The sequence below is a fragment of the Eublepharis macularius genome, chromosome 13, assembly GCF_028583425.1.
Source record: "Eublepharis macularius isolate TG4126 chromosome 13, MPM_Emac_v1.0, whole genome shotgun sequence".
Classification (NCBI taxonomy): domain Eukaryota; kingdom Metazoa; phylum Chordata; class Lepidosauria; order Squamata; family Eublepharidae; genus Eublepharis; species Eublepharis macularius.
In genome coordinates this window covers 57,276,099-57,300,713 of record NC_072802.1, presented here as the reverse complement: position 1 = coordinate 57,300,713, position 24,615 = coordinate 57,276,099, and the positions used below count along the sequence as shown (strand labels likewise).

The 24,615-nt window shown below is 44.5% G+C and overlaps 1 protein-coding gene across 1 annotated transcript in view; it reads left to right on the top strand.

Annotated features, from left to right (window-relative positions):
* The window catches only part of SLC25A1 (solute carrier family 25 member 1), a 52,336-nt gene extending 28,043 nt beyond the window's left edge, over positions 1-24,293 (top strand). The window contains exons 2-9 of the mRNA XM_054996175.1: positions 3,974-4,081; positions 11,006-11,105; positions 13,390-13,528; positions 14,683-14,767; positions 15,952-16,056; positions 18,920-19,035; positions 20,343-20,416; positions 21,520-24,293. Coding sequence (XP_054852150.1) covers positions 3,974-4,081; positions 11,006-11,105; positions 13,390-13,528; positions 14,683-14,767; positions 15,952-16,056; positions 18,920-19,035; positions 20,343-20,416; positions 21,520-21,634 — 842 coding nt within the window. The 3' untranslated portion in view covers positions 21,635-24,293. The remainder of the gene's footprint in view (positions 1-3,973; positions 4,082-11,005; positions 11,106-13,389; positions 13,529-14,682; positions 14,768-15,951; positions 16,057-18,919; positions 19,036-20,342; positions 20,417-21,519) is intronic.
* Positions 24,294-24,615: the final 322 nt, after the last annotated feature.

The following is a 24,615-nucleotide window of genomic DNA, read 5'->3' as shown; positions in this document are numbered from 1 at the left end:
TGAAAAACACGTGTCAGGAGATGCAATGGTAGCCGGGAATGGTAGTTTTAAAAGACAGAGCCAGCAGCAGGGCAAAGGCTTTGCTATATACTGGAGCTGTGTGAAGGGGCTGTGAAAAGCCAGAAGGGAAACTTCAGCCCCATTATACCTCTCCAGGTCCAAGCCTGGTTCTGGAAGGCAGCTCCAGCCTACTTCCATTCCTTGCTGCCCTTTGGTTGCAAACCCACACAGTTTTAGACTAGAGAGGTGAAATTGACAGAGCCTTCTGGCAGGTGACAAATCCTCTGAGGAGTGATCTCTGCATGCTCTGTCTTTTTAAACTATACTTCCTGACTAAGATTGCATCTCCCTTCACTTGACAAACATGCACCAAGACGTGTAGAGACACTACACTTGTGTAGAGACATTCTTGGTTCCAGTGTGCTTAATGCAGATGCACCAGAATTTCAAACTCAGAAATGGTATAAATCCGATATGAATGATTCATCCACCTTTGGGTGATCAGTATTCCAATGCCATTCCATGCTGGCTTGATCTGCCACTGTGGAGCAGATTGAGTCTAGACCTCTACTCTTAGCTCACCCAGGAGTGGATGCCCTTTACCTTCCTCCCTGAGGTCTCTGTATCACACTTAAAATTCTGGGAATTTTCATCCTAAGAACATAACATACAAAGGGACATGTCTCAGTGGCGGAAGGCATGCTTTGCATGCCGAAGATCCCAGGTTCAGTCTCTGGCATCAACAGTTAAAGGATCATAAGTGAAGTGAAAACTTCATTTTCTGATATCCAGGAGATCTGCCGCCTCTCATAGTAGACAATATTGAAGTCAATGAACTTGACTTTGCATAAGGCAGCTTCATGTATTGGATGGAAGAATTGCTTTGCTGGATCAGACCAACAGCTAAGTTTTGGTGATGCTCATGAGCACATACGAAGAGCCCCGTGGCACAGAGTGGTAAGCTGCAGTACTGCCGTACAAGCTCTGCTCACGACCCGGGTTTGATCCTGGCGGAAGCTGGGTTCAGGAAGCCGGCTCAAGGTTGACTCAGCCTTCCATCCTTCTGAGGTTGGTAAAATGAGCACCCAGTTTCCTGGGGGTAAAGTGTAGATGACTGGGGAAGGCAATGGCAAACCACCCCATAACAAAAAGTCTACCAAGAAAACGTCGGGACGTGACGTCCCCCCATGGTTCAGTAATGACTCGGTGCTTTACCTTTTTTTACCATGAACACACAAAGCTGCTTTACTGAATCAGGCCAGTGATGTCTACTCAGACTGGCAGCAGCTCTTCAGGGTCTCAGGCATCTTTTCACATCTCTTACGGCCAGATCCTTTAATCGGAGATGCTGAATCTTGAACCTGGGATCTTCTCCATACTAGGCAGGGGCTCTACCATTGAGCCACAGCCCCTCTTCTTCAAACAGGGCCTGGAAGTGGTCTTGGGCTAGTCATGGTTCTACCCTGCTATTCCCCACCCACTCATTCAAGTTTTAAGATGAGATGGCTTGAAAAAGTGCAGGAGGGCAAACTTTAAAAAAAAAATCTTTCTACCTAATTTCCTTGTTACTCTCCTTATCTCAGATTGGGATTCACTGCAAGACAGACTTTCTGCTAGTTTGTTGCTTCCTCCCAATTCAGACCATAAACAGAAAGGGCCAAGTTTAACTTCCCCCTACACCCAAACCCACACTGGTTTTTTAACAGGCATATTTGGTTTCTTCAGTAGCCTGCTACAAAAGAGAAGGGCCCAGTCACAACTGGTGGAGAGGGCTGCAGCTGCAGTTCAGTTTCTCACTCCCTGTTTTGTACTCTGCGTCTGGTACTCAAGAAGATTGTTGCCTCTGGAAGTTCCATTTTACTATTCTGGATACAGACTTAAGATGGGTAGCCATGTTAGTCTGTCCGTAGCAGTAGAAAAGAGCAAGAGTCCAGTAGCACCTATAAGACGAACAAATTTGTGGTAGGTTATGAGCTTATAGGTGCTATTGGACTCTTGCTCTTTTCTACGGGATACAGACTGCCTTTGTAGTCTTTGCATCCTAGTCTCTTCTTTGGTGCCTTGTCAATTCTGTCTTTTATCCCTTTCCCTGTCTAATCTCATAAGGCAAAATTCTGTGTCTTGCTGGTTAATCTTTCTCCTTGGCCGTTTCCACACGTCTCACCTGCCTGCGGAACTTCACACAAAAGACCCGGAAGACACCGTCTTCTTGCGCAAAATCGCGCCAGGAAGACGCTGTTATCTGGGAGTTCTGCGGGAAACTCCCAGATAACAGTGTTTTCCTGGCATGATTTCACACGAGAAGACGGTGTCTTCCAGGTCCTTCGCACAATGTTCCGCAGACAGGTAAGACGTATGGAAACGGCCCTCGTCTCTTCCGCCTCCCATGCCTTTTCCCAAGGAGAATACTCCAAAGCCGCCTCTGTGTGCTTCCATTGCCTTTTCCCTCCCTCATCCTCACAGACTCTTCAGGGTAACTTTTCCAGGCTACATGAATCCTCCTTGTGGTCCGTTTGGGGTCCTATATTACTTGTTTCTTTGCAACCTTCAAGCATCACATTTCTGGCTTAAACTTTTTCAAGCCAGTCTGCTTTTATTTGCAAAAGGTAGAATTTCGGGGCAGGGGAGGTGTTGAGGGTTAGTTTAGAAACTGGAAGGCGTGGAAAGAAGCCAGCGTGGAGCTGATCATGAAGAAAGAAATGGTTAGAAAAAGACTGCTGGCAAGCATTTTTCTCCCAATGGATGTGAAAGAAGATGAGGACAGACGTGACTGTCTGGAATATGGATCGTTCTGGAACTCGGTTACTTAAGGATAAATTTGTGCATCAGCCCTGTAAAGTAAATGAGGAATAGTCCTTTATTTTCACCTGGCTGGTAGGAAAGAAAAGAACAAGTTGATTTCTCCTCCTGCTTGGCCATTATTGAATGTTGTGCTGGTGTGCGCGCAGATACATGCTCATCATCACCTCAACGGCAACAAGACCTATAATGGAGGCTCCCATGACTAAATATTCTTTTATGCAAATAGTTCCTTGTATGTAGAAAGGGATAGATCCCCATGGCGCAGAGTGGTAAGCAGCAGTACTGCAGCTCAAGCTCTGCTCGCGACCTGAGTTCGATCCTGGCGGAAGCCGGGTTCAGGCAGCCGGCTCAAGGTTGACTCAGCCTTCCATCCTTCCGAGGTCGATAAAATGAGTACCCGGTTTCCTGGGGGGGAAGTGTAGATGACTGGGGAAGGCAATGGCAAACCACCCCGTAACAAAAAGTCTGCCAAGATAACGTCATGATGCAACTTCCCCCCATGGGTCAGTAATGACTCGGTGCTTGCACAGGGGACTACCTTTACCTTATATAAAAAGGGAGTACTGGTTTTCTGAACTGATGTTGGGGCTTGTGAGTGTTCGTTTGAAATCTCTTTAGGAGAGAGCCACTTGTCCTCGATAGATGATGTCTTTATGGCCTTCCAAAGGTGCCATGGCTAGTTTCGTTATATAGTACGTTTTGTGATATATTTTTTTGACACTGCATCCGTACCATGTTGATCTGCCCACTCAGTTGTCCCAGAAAAGATCTCGCTTTCTAGACACATTCCTCAACATTTTCCCCCCCTAAATATTTGTAATCTACATTCCTGTTTCTTAGTGGGTGGGAGGGGAATATCCTATTTTTTTCTTCCAGGCAGAAAATTGGGGGAACAATTTTTAAATAAAAACAGTAATAATAACTGCTGCATGTGCTTTTGGCGCACTGTTTCTAAGTGAACAGTTCCCTGCAGCTTGTTGCTTATAATGCCCCTAAGAGTTTTGTGGCACTGATACACAAGCACTGTAGCACTGCAAACAAAGCTGCCGTTGTGATATTTTGAGTCCAGTGGCACCTTAGAGACCAACAAGGTTTTCAGAGTGCAAGCTTTCAAGAGTCAGTGCTGTCTTCTTCAGAGGTGATATTTTGGTTTCCTTTCTTGCATCCTTAGGTGGCATTGCTGGTGGCATTGAGATCTGCATTACATTCCCCACAGAATACGTGAAAACTCAGCTTCAGTTGGATGAAAAAGCTAACCCTCCACGCTACAAAGGCATTGGTAAGTGTTTGGTCTGGCCGTGGGTGTCAGACTGAAAATCCATGGATCTCTGCATTGTCTGAGTGACTGTGGGAATTAAGCTAGGGTGGTGCGAGGTTAGACTAGGAGTCCTACATTTCGCTGTCTACTCAGCCATGAAGTTTCCTACCTTTCTGTACCTAACTGACCTCACAGGGTTGTTGTGACTATAGGATCTATGAAGATGCAAAGTTGCCTTATATTGAATCAGACTATTGGCCCAGCTAGCCAGTATTGGTCACTCTGGCAGCAGCTGTCCAAGAAAGGAGCTTTTCCAGCCCTAGTATCTGAGATTTTACTTTTTACAGGAGATAGAAACATAGAGCTGGAAGTGATCCCAAAGGTCATCTAGTCCAACCCTTGCACAATGCAGGAAATTCATAGCTGTCTCCCCACGCACTTCCCCTAGTGACCCCTGCAGCACCCCATGCCTAGAGGAAGGCAAAAAGTCTCCAAGATCCCTGGCTTGAGACTGAACTGGGGCCTTCTGCTTGCAAAACAGGGGCTCTGTCATTGAACTACGGCCTCTTCTACATTTGCACGTTGTCTCAAATCCTATCTACTGAATCTTCTCCAAGGAAAGCTTATTGGGGTACCATATTTTCTGAAAGAATGGCTGCCTGAAGCGGAAGTCCCATTCAAACGCTCTCCCAGGTCACCCTGTTCTTGTATCATTAACCTGGGACATGTTGTATTCTTGGTCCATTAAGTTCCTTCTTTTGAGCAAGCTGTCTGCCGCCCCATAATTCACCTGGCCAGTCGCATACACGCCATGTGATAGTAGGAAGGGAAAGAGGCTTCCTGCACAGGAGACAGAAATTGATGAGTCATACTCTAGAGAGGGTTGCTTAGCTGAATCAGTAAAGAGGGTGGCAGAGTTCCAGCTTGGCTGGAGGAGACAGGATTTGTAACCTTCTGTTGCTGTACACGCTGTGCTGCAGTGTCTTGTACTGCTCAATATCGGATGCCGGATCTCTCCCTGCCATGTTGCCTCAGATCAGCTGATGTGAAGATAGCCACTGATGTGAGAGAGGCAGCAAGGGAGATGGGTGGAGTGATCAGGAAGGATAGGGTGTCCCAATAAAATTGTGCCAGAGCCAAGCTTGAAGAAGGCAGGTCTGTGAAGTGGAGCTGGTGCTGTTCACATGCTGCACTCAAGCTCGTGTGTGTGTGTGTGTGTGTGTGTGTGTGTGTGTGTGTGCATGTTGTTACGGAGCGATTGGAATGAATATGTGCTAAAGGCAGGGTGGCCGTGTATAGCCTGGCTTTTTCCAAAGATCTCTGGCTTGGCAGGAGGAATACTGGGCTCCTCAATTTTGTAACCACAAGAGAATCTCTGGTGGAGACAGACAATGATGTGCCTCTGGCGAGCTGCTTAGAAACTTACATCAAGTTGACTGCTGCCCTCTGCCTGGGTCTGTAGGGGTGTGCAGCTGCTTCTTGAAGTGGGTTTTGCTCCACCCTTGCTTTCCTAAATCTCCTTTACTGCGTGGCCAAATGATAAGTGGATCCCAAATGGTTGTAGATGTTAGATGGCAAATTTAATGTGAGGACAGTTGTCTGTGAGGGACCTCAAACCACCAGATTTTGAGAATTGCAGCCTCCAAAGGAGACCTTGTGAGTCATCTGTTGGATGGTCTTTAACAGGTAGATCTGAACAAACAACCCAAGGTTGGGTGGAGTTGCACCAATAAAACCTCTACCATTTTGTTCAGTGTGGTAGCATGGACTGTACCACTGCAGATTGACCGTGGGGAGTTACATTTCTTCATACTACCATTGTGAGGAGAAGCAACCTTTCTACAGATAGAAAGCTAATGCAGCAGAAGCCTGGCTAGACCAGACCTTTCCTCCCTACTGGTGGTAGTCTTGTACTTCCAAGGAAGCTGGTATTTTTTAACATGGTAAATCATTCAAAATGACCCCCCCCCCAGTACTTGGAAGTGGTTCAATCTGTTACGCCACCCCATTTGTCTGTGTGTGCACTGTGCAGATTTATTTATGTCATTCATTGACCACTTTTCTTATTGAGACATAAGATTATAAGCAGGCATGTTACATGCCTACTTCTGATGGGTATTTTCCTGTAAGTCGGGCTCTCCCACCCGCTCTTGCCTTCAGGCTGGTAAGAGAACAGTGGGGGATGGACATAGTGGTGAATGACTCATCAATGTCACATCAGGCCAAAGACCCAGATGTGGCTTCAGTGCGTCAACCAACACTCTGGAAACCCTGTGGTACTACCATAGAGCTTCCAGAGCATCATCAGCCAACGCGTCTGGGTTTTTGGCTGGATGTGACATTAATGTATTGCCTCTTACCCCACCCCTGAAGTTCCCGGAGGTGCCAGGTGGTGGCCTGGCATTCCTGACTATGAGTTAAAAGCAGTGCGATGAAGGCCAGAGTAATATAAATAATGAACAATGCAATCAAACTGGATCACATAATTAAAGAACAATGAAATAGAAACAGTATCCCATAAACTGGATTTCAAAATTAAGTGAGGCCACAGACTTGCAATGTGACTAAGCATTTTGAGAAGCTCCCCATTTTTCCCCCTCCAGCTCCTTATGCTAGGGAGCGCACTCATAGTTCTGAATTTTCTTGCTGACTGGAAAAATGGCTCACGTGTGAGGATAAAATATTTAGGGCTATCAACTGACAATGAGAGTTCTGTTTAGAGACACGGCTTCTCTATGTATTATCTCAGCAGCTAAACAGGTTCGGCCTTGGTTAGTAGTTGGATGAGAGACCTCCAGCGAAGACCAGGACTGCAGAGCCAGGCAATGGCAAACCACTTCTGTTAGTCTCTTGCCATGAAAACTCCACCAGGGTTCGCCATAAGTCAGCTATGACTTGAAGGCACTCTCCTCCACCACCACCACCTTTAGCATGCCTATGTATATTGTTTACATGCGCCTGAACTGTTGGACATATTGGAATATTTAAAAATTAAACTACCAATGCATCTTGGCTTTGCCATTGGTATGTTTTGTCAGATTGAACTGAAAATACATTTACATTTTACAAAGCTACAATGAAAGCTCCTGATGGACTGTGCAGTTTCTCTTAAGCGTGAGGCAATACAGTAAATAAAAATTGTCGTGCAGTGTTCCTGTGGAGAAACGCCATTCTGTTTGTGGAGTAGAATGTGATTGGAGGGAGAGCGAGTCAGTTGGAGTTGGAAGTTGACAGTTGGTGGCTGGAGAGTGGAGGGAGAGATGGCTCTGAGGGGAGAGGTAGCTCTAGTGTAACCCCAGGTATAAAAGGATCGGGCCTGCCCTACACAACATCTCATTAGGGCATGAGGGAGATAGAGTAGGGGTTTCTGTTTAGGTTTTATTATTCCTTCCGTTCACTGTATATTTGCCTGTGAATAGTTAGAAGTTAAATAAATGAGTTTTGGAATTTATGAAGGAAGAAAGCTCTTCTGTTCCACATAGTCCCCCAACCGCTTGGGCCCACTAGCAGAGGAGAGAGGTTAGGAGGCTGTCCTGCCTAACAAGGACGCCATACAGGGACAGTGGTGGCAGCTACTACCTGGAGACAGGAAAGGGAGACAGCCCCTTCAGGTGCCTGGCCAGAGGTGAAAAGGGAGGGGTAGGCAGAGCAAGGTTTACCAGTGGTAGGAAAGGCCCCATTTCACCACAGTGCCTTAGGTCAGTTTTGAAAAAAATGCTTTTAGCAAATATGGCGTGTTTCCCTGGTGCAAGGTTATGTTGAGGGGTGAAGGGCTCCTGGTCTGGATATTCCTGGAGATTTGGGTGTGGAGTCTAGGAAGGATGGAGTTTGAGGAAGGGAGTGAGTTCAGCAGGGAATGTTGAAACCATACAGGCTGCCCTCCAAAGCTGCCATTGTTTTCAGTGGTACTGATCTTTGTAGTCTGAAGATCAGTTGTAATTCTGGGAGAACTCCAGACACCAACTGAAGGTTGGCAAAACCATTTATGTTCTACTGATGTTATGAAGATGCTGGCTTAAAAGAGACAGCTGTGCTGATTCTAGCTAAGCTCTGATGGCTTCAGTTACTCTGATTCTAACTGTTGGAAGGAAAGCTGTTGGCCTCTTAGCTGAAATTTCTGCCAGCTTTGAAAGGGATCTGGAAGTGCTAAATGTCCTTTTTTTGTGTGTAACTGAGTAGGGAAAGAAAAGAGCTGGAAGATCTGTTTGACTGTTCAGGAGTCATCAGCTCAAGGTTTTTGGCCCCACTGATTAATGGGGACTGGAGAAGAATTGATTTCTCAGTGAAAGCTTCCATTGACTGGTCATGTTGATTAAAATGTTGCAGCCTGCCCTGTTCCATGCCATATGAGATTATAAAAGAGCCCATCTTATGTATCATTCACCTTCCTGAATATCGGTTTAAATTAAAAAAAAAAGTTTCTAGCTGTTATGATTGTGAAAATATGAAGTGTATCGGCAATGTCTGCTGAAAAATAGGTTGCTGGTTTTTTTAGGTGGGGTTTAGGATTGCCAGCTCTGACTTGGGAAATTCTTGGAAATTTGGAGGCAGTGGAGAGAGACTTCAGCTTTTCCTAGACTCTGTGGTATACCATAGAGTTTGCCCCATGAAGCGGTCATTCTCTTCAGGGGAACTGATTGCTGTACTCTAGAGATCATTGTAATTTAGGGTTGCTGGGTCCTCTGGGACTCAAATTAGGAGAGGGGTGCAACGGGAGTACTTACCCCTTGGTGTTGGGGATTGATTTTTGGCAAATCAGCCCCTGGTGTGATCCTGCTGTTTGCATTGTACTGGGAATGATGTTATTCCCGGCACAGCATGGAAGCGCTCCAAGGGATTGTTGACCCGTCCCACTGCTTCCCCCACTCTGACCCTTGTCTTCTTCCCCAGCTAGATGAGACATGGCAGGGGGACGGAGGCTGGGAGTGGGGGATTCCCTGCCCCCCCAGAATGGGATCACTATTGTAATTCTATGAGAACTCCAGGCTCCACCTGGAGTTTGGGAAACCTAGAGGGGTTTCAGTATCCTTTGCCCCACCTTATGAATAGTAAGGCCAGCAGACATGATGCAAATCTGTGTTGTTGATGCAGGTTGCAGAATTCCCCTTGGAACAGAAAATTGGATTGCTTGAATCTATATGTTATGTAAAAGAGATAGGAAGAGCCCAGAAAATTGGATCAAGGTATTAATGATTAAGGCCTGTCAAAGCTCCCGTTTTTGTATCTTCCTTTATTGTACACCGTGACTGTTGCAAGAAGCAGGATTGAATGGAAAAAGCTACAGAGGGTAGTTACAATGATGATAAATGTCTGTAGAAGACCAGTCCTCTTAGGAAAGGCTGATGGAAGAGGCTATATTTAGACAAGAGAAAAGAATATTGAAGGGGGTGGATGGGGGATATGTTGACAGTATAAATGTTTTTTGAAATGTCAGAAAGAGAAGTTTGTTTGCCCCATCTATTAATAAGATGCGGGGGAAAGTCGAGCCGGAGAGAGCAGAATTTTTAGGCTAAATTTAGGGAGAGCTTTTTAAATATAGGAGCTGTTGATAAGGTTGTTAACAGATTTTTCTAGAATTTTTTTCCTCAAGAAAACATTCACCAGGGCTTAGCTGAGGGGATTTTTTTTTGGTCAAGGTTGGATAGGTTCTCGCCATTATTTCAAGGTGCAGTTATTGAATCTAGTCATGGACCATTTTCCTTATAAAACTCAAAAGTGTTTTACTGTTAAAAGAATTTAAACTCAGTGTATTTTCACTGTAGTCTTAAAAAAAAAACCCAAATACAGGATCTGATGTTAGTTTTCCAAGCAAAAAAAGCTGGAAGGAGGTTAGGCTTCTTTAGGGATTTGCACATTTTATTCTTTCAGAGGTGGAGAGAGGTTTCTGTTGAAAACATCAATAACTGGAAGGATTTTATAGGAGAAAAAATTTCCTCGGGTAGGCCTGACCCCAGGTTGGTTGGTTCCATTTATTTGGAAAAAAGACAGTAGCCTGGAATTCTATTTTGCTGCACAAACAGATCTCCTCACGTGTCGTTAGGTCCTAAAATAGTGTCTAATATGCTTCACTGAGTTTTAAATAATAATGTCTGCTTGGGCAGGGCAGACACGACATACAGGGCTCCTAGTGGCATCAAAATGTGGCGTTTCAATCTTGAAACAATTTTTTTTCTTTACAAGGGAGATGTGCATTCTTGATAGAGAGATGCTAGAAAAATGTAGTTCTTCTAAAACGGATTATCTCAAATACACCTTTGCAGCTACAGTATGTGAAGTGTTGGGCTATTCACTGCATGATACATTAGTGTGCATGCACATATATTTATATGCATGTGCCCCAAAGAGGAGATACATTCACTGTGTTTTACTTTTAGAGGAAGGGAGTTGGACACTGATGAATGACCACCAAGCACCAAAAGTTTTCACAAATGTTGAAATGAATAATAATAAAAAAAATTTAAAAAAGTTTTCACGAACACCTTTCAAAGACTAAAATAAGCAGCGGTTTATTAATTTCATTATATCCCTTTCTCCTCAATGGGGACCCAAAGCAGCGTCTCTCCTCCCTTGTATTCTCACAACATTCTTGTGAGGTAGGTTAGGATTAGAGGTATGTGATTGGCCCAGGGTCGCCCAACAAGCTTCCATGGCAGAGTGGGAATTGGAACCTGGTTCTTCCATATCCTAATCTGATGCTGTAATCAACACATGACACTGGATGAGTCCCAGAAAATCAGAACTTTCCCTGGTAACTGGGATCAGTTGGCATGAATGTTGTTACTTTGTGGGCTGTATTCAGTTTAAGAGCCACTGATACAGGATATTGCAAGAATTGTCCTTTTCGCCCATTGGATCTTTTCTGCTCCACCTAGTAATGTCTGGTACTCGTGTATGCTGGAACATAACATATGTTCCCTCTCCTCCCCTTCCCCCTGCTATTTTCAGTGGACTGCGTGTCGCAGACTGTCAAAGGCCATGGCATCAAAGGGCTTTATCGAGGCCTCAGCTCATTGGTCTATGGCTCCATACCGAAGGCTGCTGTAAGGTAATCGTTGTTAGGTTTATCTTTTGGTCTGCTTTAGGGGAGAGAATATGAAACTGTTCTGGTTATGAAGGTTCTCTGTTTTGTTTTGTGTTCTAAGGGTTTTTTTTTAAAAAATAACAAAATGAATGGGCTGCTTGCTATGTTTGCGTCTTGCCTTTTGCTCCCACATAATGGTATTGTCATTCGAGTGACTTTTCCCATCCCGATAGTGGCCATGCAGCTTAATTGAGAAAAAATGTTGCAAAGTGAGTAGTCTGAATCAGGGGCTGTATTAGTGACTCTGGAGCCATTAGCAAAAGTCCAGGTTAGTGCCCCAGAATCACTGCCAGGCCCACCACCTCACCTGGGCCACCCCAGGAACAAGCAAGGTGGGTGTGCACGCACACCAGCAGCTGTTGCCCAAGATCCAGAGGGGATGGACGCACTAGCATACGGTGGGCAGCTGGTTTTTCTTCTGGGGGGTAGGTGGGGCTGTGGACGGTCAGGGTCTGCCCAGTCTGGGGTGGGTGCCCTGTGGCTAAGACTGTCCCAGGTGTTAATAGATAACTGTGTGGACAGTGATCTTCTTCTACCTTGATTGCTTGTGGATAGAAGAGATCCCCATACTGCCATCTCTGGGTGATCTCGGACCACTCAAACCCACTCAACTTAACCTACTTCACTGGGTTGTTGTGAGGAAAAAATGGGGAAAGGAAAACTATGTAGGCTGAGCATCTTGATCCAATGATATTGTTTCATGTGTTAGTCTCAGGATTGCTTATGCTCTATTTTAGCATTTCTTCAACTCTGTATTAGATTTTTGCTCGTTTTAAATCTTTGCAAATATGCATTTATATACCCTATCACATTGTTTATTGAAATGTCTTTGAAATTGTCTATACTGAATTGCACTGTGTAATCTGCCTTGAGTCTCGGTGAGAAAAGCAGACTATGAATAATGTAAATAAATACAACATAAGTGGTTAGGGAACAGCCTGGGAATGATCATTTCTCAAGAGTTGCCCTCTCGCTTTGTACCACGTCTCCTTCCCATGGAAGCCATCCTTTTCAAGCCCTCCCACTCAGTCCCTTGCTTTCTCCATTCTCCCTGTTATGTTCTACATTAATTAATCCATAATTTGTTCTTGCAAACTAGAATCCTTCCTTCCAATGTAAGCCTGTGAGCAAAGCTACAAGAGACAAATTACACGAGGAGGAGCATGTGAAGGGAGTTGCAGTGTTAGCTGGGAAGCTGAGTTTTAAAAATTTATTTAAATACAGAGCATAAAAGAAACAATACATAAAAATATATCAATACCTCTTAAAACACCAATAGATTTATACAGATCTTATTAAAATTGATATAAATTGAGAATGTATCATCAATTAACTATAAAGTGTTTAATGACATATACTAAACATAACTATGATATAATTCCTTTGGAATCTCCTTGTGTTCAGAAAGATAAGTTAAAATTGGTGACCAAATTTTCTTGAAATTAGAAGGCTGTAGTTGATGTCGTCTGGTTCAAATTAAAAGTAAGTCTTGCTAAGACATACTGATCCCATAATCGTGTATGCTACATCTGTAAAGTCGGGGCAGTAGAGGCTTTCCAGCAGAAGGCTATGGAAATCTTGTCTGCCACTAAGAGAGTCACTATAATAGTCATTGTCCACTGGGGTTGGTCAACATCCCAATTCACTCCTAATAAGAGACACACCGGGTTAAATTTTAGTGTTGTTATGGGAAGCTGAGTTTTAAAAGCGATCGGAAGGCTTTGTCAATTTCCCCTTTCTACAGAGCTAGGGAGATGCTGCTCTGAGGGTTTGTTAATTTCCTCTTTGCCTCCCAAAGGCTCTGTCAGTTTCAACTCCCCTTCTAAGAGGCTAAGAGGAAATAAACAAACCTTCTGAGCTGAGATCTCCCTGGTCTGTAGAGAGGGGAAATTGACAAAGCCCTCTGATCTCTTTTAAAACTCAGCTTCCCGGTTAACACTGCGACTCCTTTCACAGTGCTCCTCCTCCTGTAATTTGTCTCTTGTAGCTTAGCTCTCAATCATGGAAGGGCTGAGAAGGTACAAAAAAACTTACTCCCTCTTCCATTTTCTCTAGCCATGCTGATTGAGAATATGACAACTTTGTTTAGCTTTATTTAAGTTTTTTTTAAAATGTGTTAACTTTTTCACTGCCTCAGAAACTCAGCTATATTTAGCAGTATACATGTGTGTAACGCAAATTAACCCGACCCTTGCCATCTTTGGGGGAAGAATGTTTGTCTCAGAGTCTGCTCTTCTTCCTCTGTCAGGTTTGGCATGTTTGAATTCCTCAGCAACCAAATGAGAGATGCCCAGGGGAAGCTAGACAGCAAACGCGGCCTCATTGCCGGCCTGGGGGCTGGTGTGGCTGAAGCGGTGGTTGTGGTGTGCCCCATGGAAACTATTAAGGTAATAAAGGTTTGGGAGAAAAGAGCCCTTTTCTGGCTCACAGTTTTAGAATTCAGAAAATAAAGGCTCTGATTCAAATAATATATGATACTGGGGATCCTTGATCAAATCTTCTAACATGTAATTTAACCTAAAAAGTAACCATAGGAAAGAGGGATAGCACGGGGCCCTGGTACTGGAGGAGGGGGCTTAAATCCAGCCCCGATACAGAACTTGGTCCTTGATTGCAGATACCCTCCCTCTTGGGTGGGGTATGGTGGGGAGAAAGCTGCTGGAGAGATGTCCCCTTTAAGTGAACTACCTCTGCTGTGTAATTTTTGTGTATGTACATCTTTACAGGAGTGTCAAAGGGTAGCAAAGGACTGGTAGAATTAAACCTAAGAACCTGCTTTGCCTGCTCAGATTAATGTGTCTCAAGCAGTGGGCAGACAGGTACCTTAGAAAGCTCACAACCAGGGCACAATGGGAAGAATCTTCTCTGATTGTTCATCAGATAGCGGAGTGTATCCTTCAAGTAGCCTTCCTCCAACTTAAGTGGCTCTTCATCTAGCACTGGGTAACTTAACTTGGAGGAAGGCTTCAAACTTGAGCCAAAATATAAAGTGCAGTATAAATCTTTTAATAAATAAACATTGCTCAGTGGAGTGGTAGGATAGGAGTAGGATCTGCCATGTTCCTCTCTCTGAAGACAGAGGATTGACTTTTAGATATTGTCATTAGTAGCCGCTGAAGGGTCTATCCCTCAAGAACAATGCAACATAGGGTCAAACCACACAAGACAAAATACACTTGAATTGCACTCAAATACACTTGAATTACAAAATACATTTGAATTACCTCTGTAATTCGAGTGTATTTTGTCTTGTGTGGGTGAGACCCATACATTGCTGGGCTTTTGTATTTCCCTCTAAGAGGGGTCTTCTATTAAGTGGGACCATTGGTCCATCTAGTGCAGTGTTATCCATGCTGATGTGTGGCAACTCTCCCAGCTCTCAAACAGGGAAGAGTCTTTCTTAATACCCTTTAAGTGTAAATGGCTGGGGCTGAACCTGGGGCTTTCTGCCTGCTTGACCACAGCACTCTGCCTGAGGTAGAAGTAGCATGCTATTTTGATGACTGCGGGTGATCAAGAGGTTCTGGTGTCCTCTTCACAGGTGAAGTTTATCCATGACCAATGCTCACCAAAGCCAAAGTATCGAGGTTTCTTCCATGGAGTGAGGGAAATCGTTCGGGAACAAGGTGTGTGGACTGGTAACTGCTAGCTATGAGGCAACACTGCCCCTAGTGGCTTGGCTGCTTCATTTAAAGGAGAACAGATCCATCTCCTCCTTTGTAGTGGTTCATGGGGGGGGGGGAAGGACTTGACCTTTTATCAGCTCATGAGGAGGCAAAGCATTGAGAGTCATAGCAGCCCTTTCACATCCTCAAAGTTTTGTTCTCTTGAAGCCTGTGTCTGGTCTTCATTCGAGCCTGGGAGGGTATGGGGAATTGGGTTCTTTTTCTTTGAGTTACCTCAGCTCTTTGGAGCTGCTACAGTGGCTCTCTTCTCTCCAAGCCTCCAGATTTATTGTATTTATTTATTTACAACTTTTCTATGCTGCCTCTCCACTCAATTCAGAGCCCCCGAGGTGGCATACGTCTTTGTGATACTTGCCCAACACAGGAGGTTTTGGAATAATAACAACAACATTCAGTTTATATACCACTCTTCAGGACAACATAATGCCACACTCAGAGTGGTTTAGAAAGTGTGTTGTTGTTATCCTCATGACAAATCGCCCTGTGAGGTGGGTGGGGCTGAGAGAGCTCTGGAAGAGCTGTGATTGACCCAAGGTCAGTCACCCAGTTGACATCAAGCGGAGGAGTGAGAAATCAAACCCGGCTCTCCAGATTAGAGTCCTGCCACTCTTAACCACTACACCAAATTGGAGGTTAGCACAGTTTAGGATAGGAATGTCTTACCATCTGGGTGTGTGGCTGCCTTATATTTCTCACAGGTGGTTGTAAGCTCAATTTACAGTTATTTTATGCTTTTTTATTTACTTTATAGTAGTCCCCTTTTTCATTGAGACTCAAGGTGGATTACACAGTGTAAACTGATGCAGTTCATAGGATGAGATATACGTTAAGCAATGAGACTAGAATTAGAGAAATCTGAAACACAGCATAACAATATGTAGAAGAATTCATTTTGGACTTATTTCTGGGGACTGTACATTTTTGTTTATGGTTCAGCAAGAGAGGCAAAACTGACTTTCTGTTTCAGATAAATCTGTGATTCTAAATTTTTTTCAACTCCCAAAGGCTGTTCACAGAGAAAGGCTTATGCCCCCGCCCCCAGAGCTAGGATTGTTATTTGTGTGAGAGAACAGTCTTCTGCTAGAAAAGTCATTAAGTTTCTCCTTTTTTCTTTTCACCTGCAGGTTTAAAGGGAACATACCAGGGCTTAACAGCAACGGTCCTAAAACAGGGATCAAATCAGGCTATCCGCTTTTACGTCATGACGGCGCTCCGGAATTGGTACAAAGGTATTTCGCCTACCTCCGATCATATCCGTTTCCAATATCTTCTCCTTCTGATGGGTGCGCTTTGCATGATGCTATAGGCAGAAATCCATTAAAAAGAGGGCAAAGAAATCACTATAAATTAGGTTTGGGAGGGACGATTTAAAAAACAATGGAGGTCTAGGTGGAGTTTACCGTAGAAATCAGAGCTACTGTGGAAGAATATTTCATATTTTGTATAGCATTTTCAGTGATCAGTGCTCGCATAAATTAGCTTGTTACAACAGCTTTGAAGGCAGGTCAGTTTTATTATCCCCATATAGATGACAGGAGCCTGATGTTGGGGAAAGAGTGGCTTGCCAAAGATCATCTAGTAAGGTTGTGGCTGAAGTGATCATGAACTGGGGACGTCGCAGCCAGTTTTAGCAAGGGTCCCTTAGTCAGTAAGAACTAAAGGCAGTGCTCTCGTTTTTCTCTCCATCTTGTGGTGTCTCCTTGTTCTCGCTGCCAAACCTAGGCATGTGTCATTGGAGTGGGTCCTAATCAAAGCAGTATTACCATGAATTGTATTTGGGAAGGGTTTTTTGTCCGATTTTTTAAGAAGCATATCCTTGTTTGTAGCTGAGCCACTAGGGGGCGGACTTCACCTACTTTTGCAGTTTCCCCCTCCTGACAGCTGAACAATGTATGGCAATCAGTGCAAAACTATGGTTCTCTCTGAAGTGCACCTGTCTACTCTTGTTTGATTTTAACCAGCTTGGGTGGAGGTGCTGTTTAAAAATAAGTCGGCTTCCTAAACCCCACCTCCCCTTTGTTATCAAGAGCAAGTATTTCGGACATTTATTTATAATGCACAAAAACATGTCTCTAGCTGCCATCCATGATCTTTCTACCATGTTTTTCTTCTTCTCTTTTGATACTGTGTTTTTATAACTCCCTGTCAGTAAATGAGTACCAGGAAAGCAGAAGCTCATTGGAAGAGTACCTGCTTTGCATGCGGACAGTCCCAGGTTCTGTCCCCATCATCTCCAATTAAAAATCTCACATTAGCAGGTGTGGTGGGGGAGCATTTCTGTGCCTGAGACGCTGTAGAGTGGCTGCTGTTTGGGGCAGACAATAGTGGGCTTGAGTGGTCCAGTATGTTGATTCAATAAAAGGCAGCTTTGCATACTGGGAGAAGTTGTGGCTGAGCAATGGGGCACCTGCTTTGATGCAGGAGCTTCTAGATTTTGTGCAGAAGATCGTCTATTAATCTCAGTGGCCTGAGGCACTGGAGTGCCACTGCCAAAGCAGGACAGTACAGGAGTAGATGGACCAGTGGTTAGATCCAATATGCATTTTTGGGGGGATGTTTATTGCCTGCTTTTGTCTCCAAAGAGGGAGCCAAAGCAGCTTACAAACAGTACAAAAAGAAAAAAAATTGCGAGAGGTGTGTTATGACCTTTACTTCCTCTGGGGTAGATTTTTCTTTTAATCTTTCCCTTCACACCCTCTGGGTAGTTTGCTGCCACCAGGAATATTATATTCCAATATTTTTCATTTAAGTTTTCCCTTTGGTAATGTTCCTAAGCGTCAGGCTCCTTCGTGGTTCTGTGTGGCCCTGAGGATAAGAATGGGATATAGCAATGACAGCTACTCTGGGATATAACAAAACAAAATAAACTTTTATTTAGTCAAGAAGCGTATCGGTTTCATAAACGTAGTTCTCGGTTCTTAAAGTTACTTCCTATAAACTCATTCACACAGATCTCTTCTAAGGCTTCACACACAGACTCTTTCTCTAACTCAGTATTTCTCTCCCAGAAATGCTTAAACTCCTCAGGCAGCACACAGCTGGCCTCTCTTTCCCTGACTGAGTGTCCTTTCACAAACATGCTCAGTTCAGGTTCCACACAGGTTATATTTCTCTCATAAACACTTCAACATACTCAGGCAGCACACAGCTAGCCTGCTTTCTTCTGACTGCCACTTTTCTCTCTGCCCTGTCAGTCTCAAACTGCATTCACTCCGCCCACCCCGTCAGTCATCAACCAATCATATCACTCACTCATCCCTCTCTTACCCCCACTCTTCACCTAGCTCACACCAAGCATTTAAAGACACATACACACATTTACTTGAAATCATTACAAGGTGATAAACTATATCTTGAGACAGGCCCGGATCCAGCTGGTCAGTTTATTCAAGGGTTAAGAGTCCTTGGGCTCTTGCCCATTGGCCATGTCCAAACTTTATACCTGGGAGCACGAAGAGAAAAGAGAAGAAACAGCTCAGACGATGCAGCTGTGTTCTCCCTATTATAAGGTATTGCTAATAACCAGGGCTAATTCCAAGGGGACGCAGTTCCAGCAGTTCCCCAAAGAGGTCACATGTCAGGTGGCCCTCCCCACTGACTCTCGGCCATTTTGGGCCCGTTTCAGCCTGGATTGGGGCCGAAACGGCACAGATCAGGCCTCTGACGGGTGGTGGATCACTCTCCCACTCAGCAGCGGCCCGATCCTGACCATTTGGGGCCCCTTTTTGGCCATTTTCAGGAGGTCATTTTCAGGAGGTAGGATCTTCTTGATCTGGGTTGGATGCAAGGCTGGAACATTGTGCAGGGGAGCAAACTAAACCAGGGACAGGAGAGCAAACCTGCCTGGGCTAAGAGTCTGTACAGAAGTGCTCTTCTAGTTATTTGAAGCCTGCTGGCTTTACCTCGGCCTCTGGTGACTGGATGGGTAGAGTTGGTTTCTGAGCCTTTACAGGGGCGTATCACTACCATGGAATGCTTTTCCTGGCTAACAGTGCCTTGCTCCAGTTTTTAAAAGTAAACCTGGTTCCCATTGCAAGACTCGCTGTTATGATGCCTTCCCTTTCTTTTCTTTTTTTAACGTACCTCCGCAAGGTGATGATCCCAACAAAGTCTTCAATCCTCTGGTTACTGGGATATTTGGGGCTCTTGCTGGAGCTGCCAGTGTGTTCGGCAACACCCCGCTGGATGTTGTGAAAACCCGGATGCAGGTATAGCAAATATCTCTTGGGCAGTATTGTGTTTTAAACATGAGATGTTGCTTTGTTTAGAACTTTGGTTGTTGACCTTTAATCTGCAACTGAACTCTGGGAACACAACTTTATGGCTGGAAGTCCCCCCCCCCGCCTAGTCATGAGAGAGACATTAGAATACAACGAGAGTACTTGATGGCAGCTTTATACATTTGTATGTAATATCTGTGTATTGTTTGCATATTATGTTCAATGGCAACCTTGTGCCTGATGCCTTTGAATCCTCTCAATGTCACGTAGTTCCTGCTCACCCGTGGTCTGCTGTGCGCCACCTTTTTAACAGCCTGGGGAAGAAATCTGAGATTATTGTCCTTACAGTGCTATAAACAGTATAAAACAACTCTGCTCCATTGGCTGTCAGAAGCCATTGCTAGGGCAATAAAGAGGCTGTTTAAAATCCTTGCAAGGTGCCATATTGTGACTGTAGACATGAGTGATTTATTTAACAGTATTCTTAATTGCGATGTTCTTGCCCTCAAGTTTAAACCTTGGGCTAGCCCGTGCCAGATCTAAGAAACAGAGATTTGCAAAAAATCCTGTAAGTTGAAGTTGGTTTCCTTTTTGCTTTCTACCTTGGTGCTAGTCTTCAAATATCTTGAGATATATGCGGTCTTATTTTCCAATATACTTCTGTGACTGAAGTCTAGAAACACTTTTTACCCGTAATCTCTCCTTGCCTATTTTGCAAATGTCTAGTCCCATTTGAATGTCCCACATTCTAGTACCAAATCTTAACTCCCAAATTGGGTTTTGTGTCAGAACGCAGCCCTGTGACATTTAAAGAAAAACAGTTAAGCAGACTATATCATTGAGCTTAAACAGGAGTCTTTCCAACACTATAATTGTCCTCTTTCCCCCATTATTTAAAAAAAAACCCTTGGTGTCAAAGACGATGGCTGCTTTCACACACATTGGATAATACACGTTCAGTGCATTTTAGCAATTGTTTCCAAGCGGATTTTCCTGTGGTGTGCATTGGAAGTGCATTATCCAACATGAATGAAAGCAGCCGAAGACTTCAACTACAGCCCTTTACTAGATGTCCTTATTAGCGCCCCTTTGTTTTAATATGGTTAATTCCTCGTTGAAGAGGAACTAACCTTTCCGTGGTCTCCTTCCTCTTGGTTTGGCTAGTCACTGCCCATGACTCCTGCCAATCCTTCACCTCTGGCTGTTTGTTGGAGATGGGCTATGCACAAAAAAGCATCTGCCCAACAGCTGTGTGTGTGAGTGTATGTAAGTAATCTCTTTTCCCTTCCTCGTAGGGTCTTGAAGCACATAAATACAAGAGTACTTGGGACTGTGCCTACCAGATCATGAAGTATGAAGGACCCTTGGCGTAAGTTCTGCTATTTTCTGTTTTGTAAAGAGGCTTTGGAGGGACAGATTCCACTACCTTGTACATGGGATGGGAGAGAATAAGTCAAGGCTGCTTTCACACACGCTGGATAACAGACTTCCAATGCACTCTTTCACATAGGAAAATCCAGTTGCAAACAGTCACTAAAATGCATTATGCAACATGTGTGAAAGCAGCCTGAAAGAGGCTGATGCATATTAAAATCTGGGTCATACTGTACTCTCACACTAACCTACTTCAATGTGGCACTGCTAGAATCGGACTAGGAAAACAAGAACTATGTGCGTTTAATGAGTTTGGAGGAAGGACAAGATAAGAAATGGGATGGACAGAGTGGCTATACGAGAAGCAGAGCCTGGCAGAAGTGCAGACAACAGCAGAGAGACCCTTTGACTTAAACCTTGAGGATTATTGTGAATGAGGTTGGAGGCAGGTGACTGAATGAGAGATGCTTGTTTAGTAGCGATCATCTTTCAGAAATGGCTTAATGAGAGTGAGCACCAGCCTGATCAATACTGAAGATGCATACAAACAGTGTTCCCTTGAGAGAGTAGCCTTACAAGTGTTATAATAAAATGGGTTTATTTTATTGTATCTCTCAACAGGGCAGAATTCTGAGAATTGCAGGATTTGAGTCCAGTAGCACCATAGAGACCAACAAGAGTTTGGTCTCTTTGAAGAAGGGAGCTGTGACTCTCGAAAGCTTATACCCTGAAAATCTTTTTGGTCTTTAAGGTGCTACTAGACTCAGATCCCGCTTTTTCTAATGCAGAAGGACATGGCTACCTACCAGAATCTGTCTTCATGTCTGAGAATTGTAACTTCAGTCACTAATTTTGTGAACCTTAAATGTGGTGCTCCTTTTAATGATTGGCTTCATGACACCAGCCAGTAAGATGTTGCTGTTACTAGTTTCTGGACAGAGGAGCTCCATGGTGTGCCTCTGTGTCCACGATAAGTTCTTGGATCAGTACCCCTGAATGCAGTTGTCGTTTGTTTGGACTTCCGGGGCCTATTACAGTCTCACTTAGATTCTGTGACCCCGTCCGCTTACCTCTTTCCTCTCCTGTCACCCCCTGCAGGTTTTACAAAGGTACTGTCCCCCGTCTGGGCCGGGTCTGTTTAGACGTGGCCATCGTGTTCATCATCTACGACGAAGTGGTCAAGGTACTCAACAAGGTGTGGAAAACTGACTGAAACGGACATGATGGAAAGCAGAGGTGCCGTCTCAGCACCTGCCAGGCAACAGCTGGAAAAAAAAATGTGACCAACCTCCAAGGGCCTTCTCAGGGCGTCTCTGCGCGAGTGCGCCTGGAAGTGCACCTGAGCCTCCTTCCTACATTGCAAACAGGACACTAATCCAGTCCCCAGCCAGCTGTTTCCATATCAAGCTTTCTGACTCTTATTTATCGGAAGGAACTGTGGAGGATTTTAAATTATTAATTGTGTGGTGACGTGACCAGTGGAGATGGGGGGGGGGAGGGGGAACAAACCCAGATACCACTTGCAACCAGACCATCTCTGCAGTCTTGGGAAGTGGGCGGGGGGAGGACTTCTCTTGGTGACCATGCAAACAGGAGAAAAGAAACCTTCCTTCTCCCCACCCCCACCCACTAGACTGCAGATCAAGCCAAGTTGCCTTTTACGAAACGTACTAATTTAGGGTGTGGGTGTGGATTTTCTTGCCAGTGTGGTGTTTCTATGCCTTTTCCGCCAAGAGGCACCATAAAGAGCCAGCATTGGAGTTTTGTTGGGGAGGACTCTACAGAATTACTGCAGGCAGCGGGTGGGAGCTCTCGCCTTTTCCGCTCCTATAATTTGCCAGCAGAGGGTCTTTAGTGATTCCCATTGACCAAGGGACATCCCAGAGAAACCCAAGTGGCCAGGGGGTGGGTGGCTGGGTGGGATTGGATGCATGGTGGTTTTCATTCCTGTCTTTTACCATCACCCCTAGTTTTGATCTTTGCACATTTTAGGAGCTATGATTATGGGCCAAGAGAAACACTTGGAGGCTTTTGACAAAACCAGTACGTGATTCATTCCATAGATCTTTTTTCACAACAGCTTTCTTGCAGTAACTCATGATTCTTGGCCCTTGTCTGGTCCTTTTCAGTCAGAAGCAGGCATCTTAGGCCCAAGCTAGATGTGACAATAGGAGATCGGTTGGAGGATCTCCCGAGTTTTCATGAACAGCCTACAGTAGGGGCTGGGGGAAGGAATGGTTTCCTTCTACGCTGCTTTCACTATCTTCATTCCTCCAGCCCCGCCTACACCCCAGATGTTTGGCTCATGGAGGAAAATTATGTGGGCATCCCATGGCATATGCGTGTGTTTCACATGAGGGAGGGAGCAATTGAAGTGTGTGGTGTGTATATGGATAGAGAGGAAAGACCTAACCCACCCTTCTGCTGTGCCAGTGCCTCAGTCTGATCCCAGTCCCCCTCAGTTGTTTACAGGGTTTTGTTCCTTTTTGTTTTACAAAGAATGAAATAGCAAGAGATCTAATCACGGCTCTCCTATTTTGACATTTTGTTTGGCCTTTTCAATTTCAGGGGTTTGACCCATATGTGTGCTTGCTGGTTCAAGAATATGTGAAGGGGGTGTATTGTCTGTCGAGGCCTCTATCCCGGGCATAGGTGGTGGGGGAGCAGTTGTCTACTGCTGGCATCTTTTTAAACCAGTCTGCAAGTTGCACCTGATTCTTAAGGTCTTCTCTCAAAGATTTCTTAAGGATGACATCTTTTTTTGTTTAGTGTCCAGTGAAAGATCAACAGAAATCAGGGAGCCACTGCCTTTTTACATTTTCCTCAGTTATTTCTGAGGTGAGTTAAAATCCCTTCCTTCAATGAGCTGCCCTCAGTTGAGGGAAGGCTGAGCAGAAAAATGAAGCAGCTGGCAAAGTGTCTTTACTCCTTAGATTTGGTCTCTGGGTGCTCTGGGCAGCAAAGTCCTTCCCTGTGAAACAATTTCTTCTTTTAAAACAACGTATTAATTTCCCTCTTACTTGGATACCTTTGGTTTGAGAGTCATCATGAGTCCCTTGATTAACAGGTTTTGGCAAACCAAAGTTGCCTGTTCACTTAAGCCTCTTTGCTGTTCTGCTGAATTTCAAACACAATGCTTGCACTTTGTTGGGAAGGGACCGTCCTCCTCTCTTTGCCAAGGTGCCAAGGGAAATCGCAATGATTCCATGACCAGTTTGTGCCAAATCTTTTATGTCCATGTCCAGTATATTTGTGGTAGTGGTTCCCCCCCCCTTCCCCATTTCGCTATGTACTATTTTAACTAGATGCAGTCTCTTGTAGAAGGGAGGTCTGGTTGGGGGAGCAGACCATGAGAAACCCCAAGAGATACCTGCTGCTCTTTTTCCACAATTGAGATATAATTACAAATTGAATAAAAATGATATGCTCAACTTTTGAAAGCTTTGGACCTTGAATCAGGAGATGTGAAACAGTTGGAAGATTTCAACTTGGTGTGTTCAACCAAATGTGCACGTTGGCTGTAAGAGATCATTCTAATTTCCTGGACTATTTCACTTAGCACTGTCCCTGTAATCTTTTACACCCCCTTGTGGTTGAATGTTGGCTTCTATCAAAGGGAGGTCTTCCTACCACGGGCAAGTAGCTGCACTGCACCCACTGCCTTGCTTGGTTTGATCATGTGACAAGCTGCGGCAGAAGCTTAGGTTTCATTGCTCATGTTTCACCAGCCAAGGATTTCTTTGATTATCTGAACTTGAATGCATTACATCCATTACTGTGCTGGCGGACCAACAATCCAACGGCTCTCCTGGGCTTTCCAGAATCAAGCTGTCCAATGCCGCTAATAAAACCAAAGTTGCCTGTTCACTTAAGCCTGTTTGCTGTTTTGCTGAATTTCAAACCCTCTTGCTGCAAGGAAGAATCTCCATAATGTGTCAATTCACCAGGGAGAGCAGGGGAAGGGAAGAATTTGTGTCTCCTTTGAAGTGTCTATATACAAATGCACTCCTTTGACATAAAGTGACTTGAGCTTTAAAGACTCACATTCAATAATGGGAGATTGACTATGACTTTAGGGTAGAGTGTCTCTAGGTTCTCCAGCTAAATGGATTGTGTGTAGCTGCTGTTGGAGGGTCCTGGGCTGAGACCCTGGTGAGCCACTGCCAATCAGAATAAACAAATATTGAGCTAGGT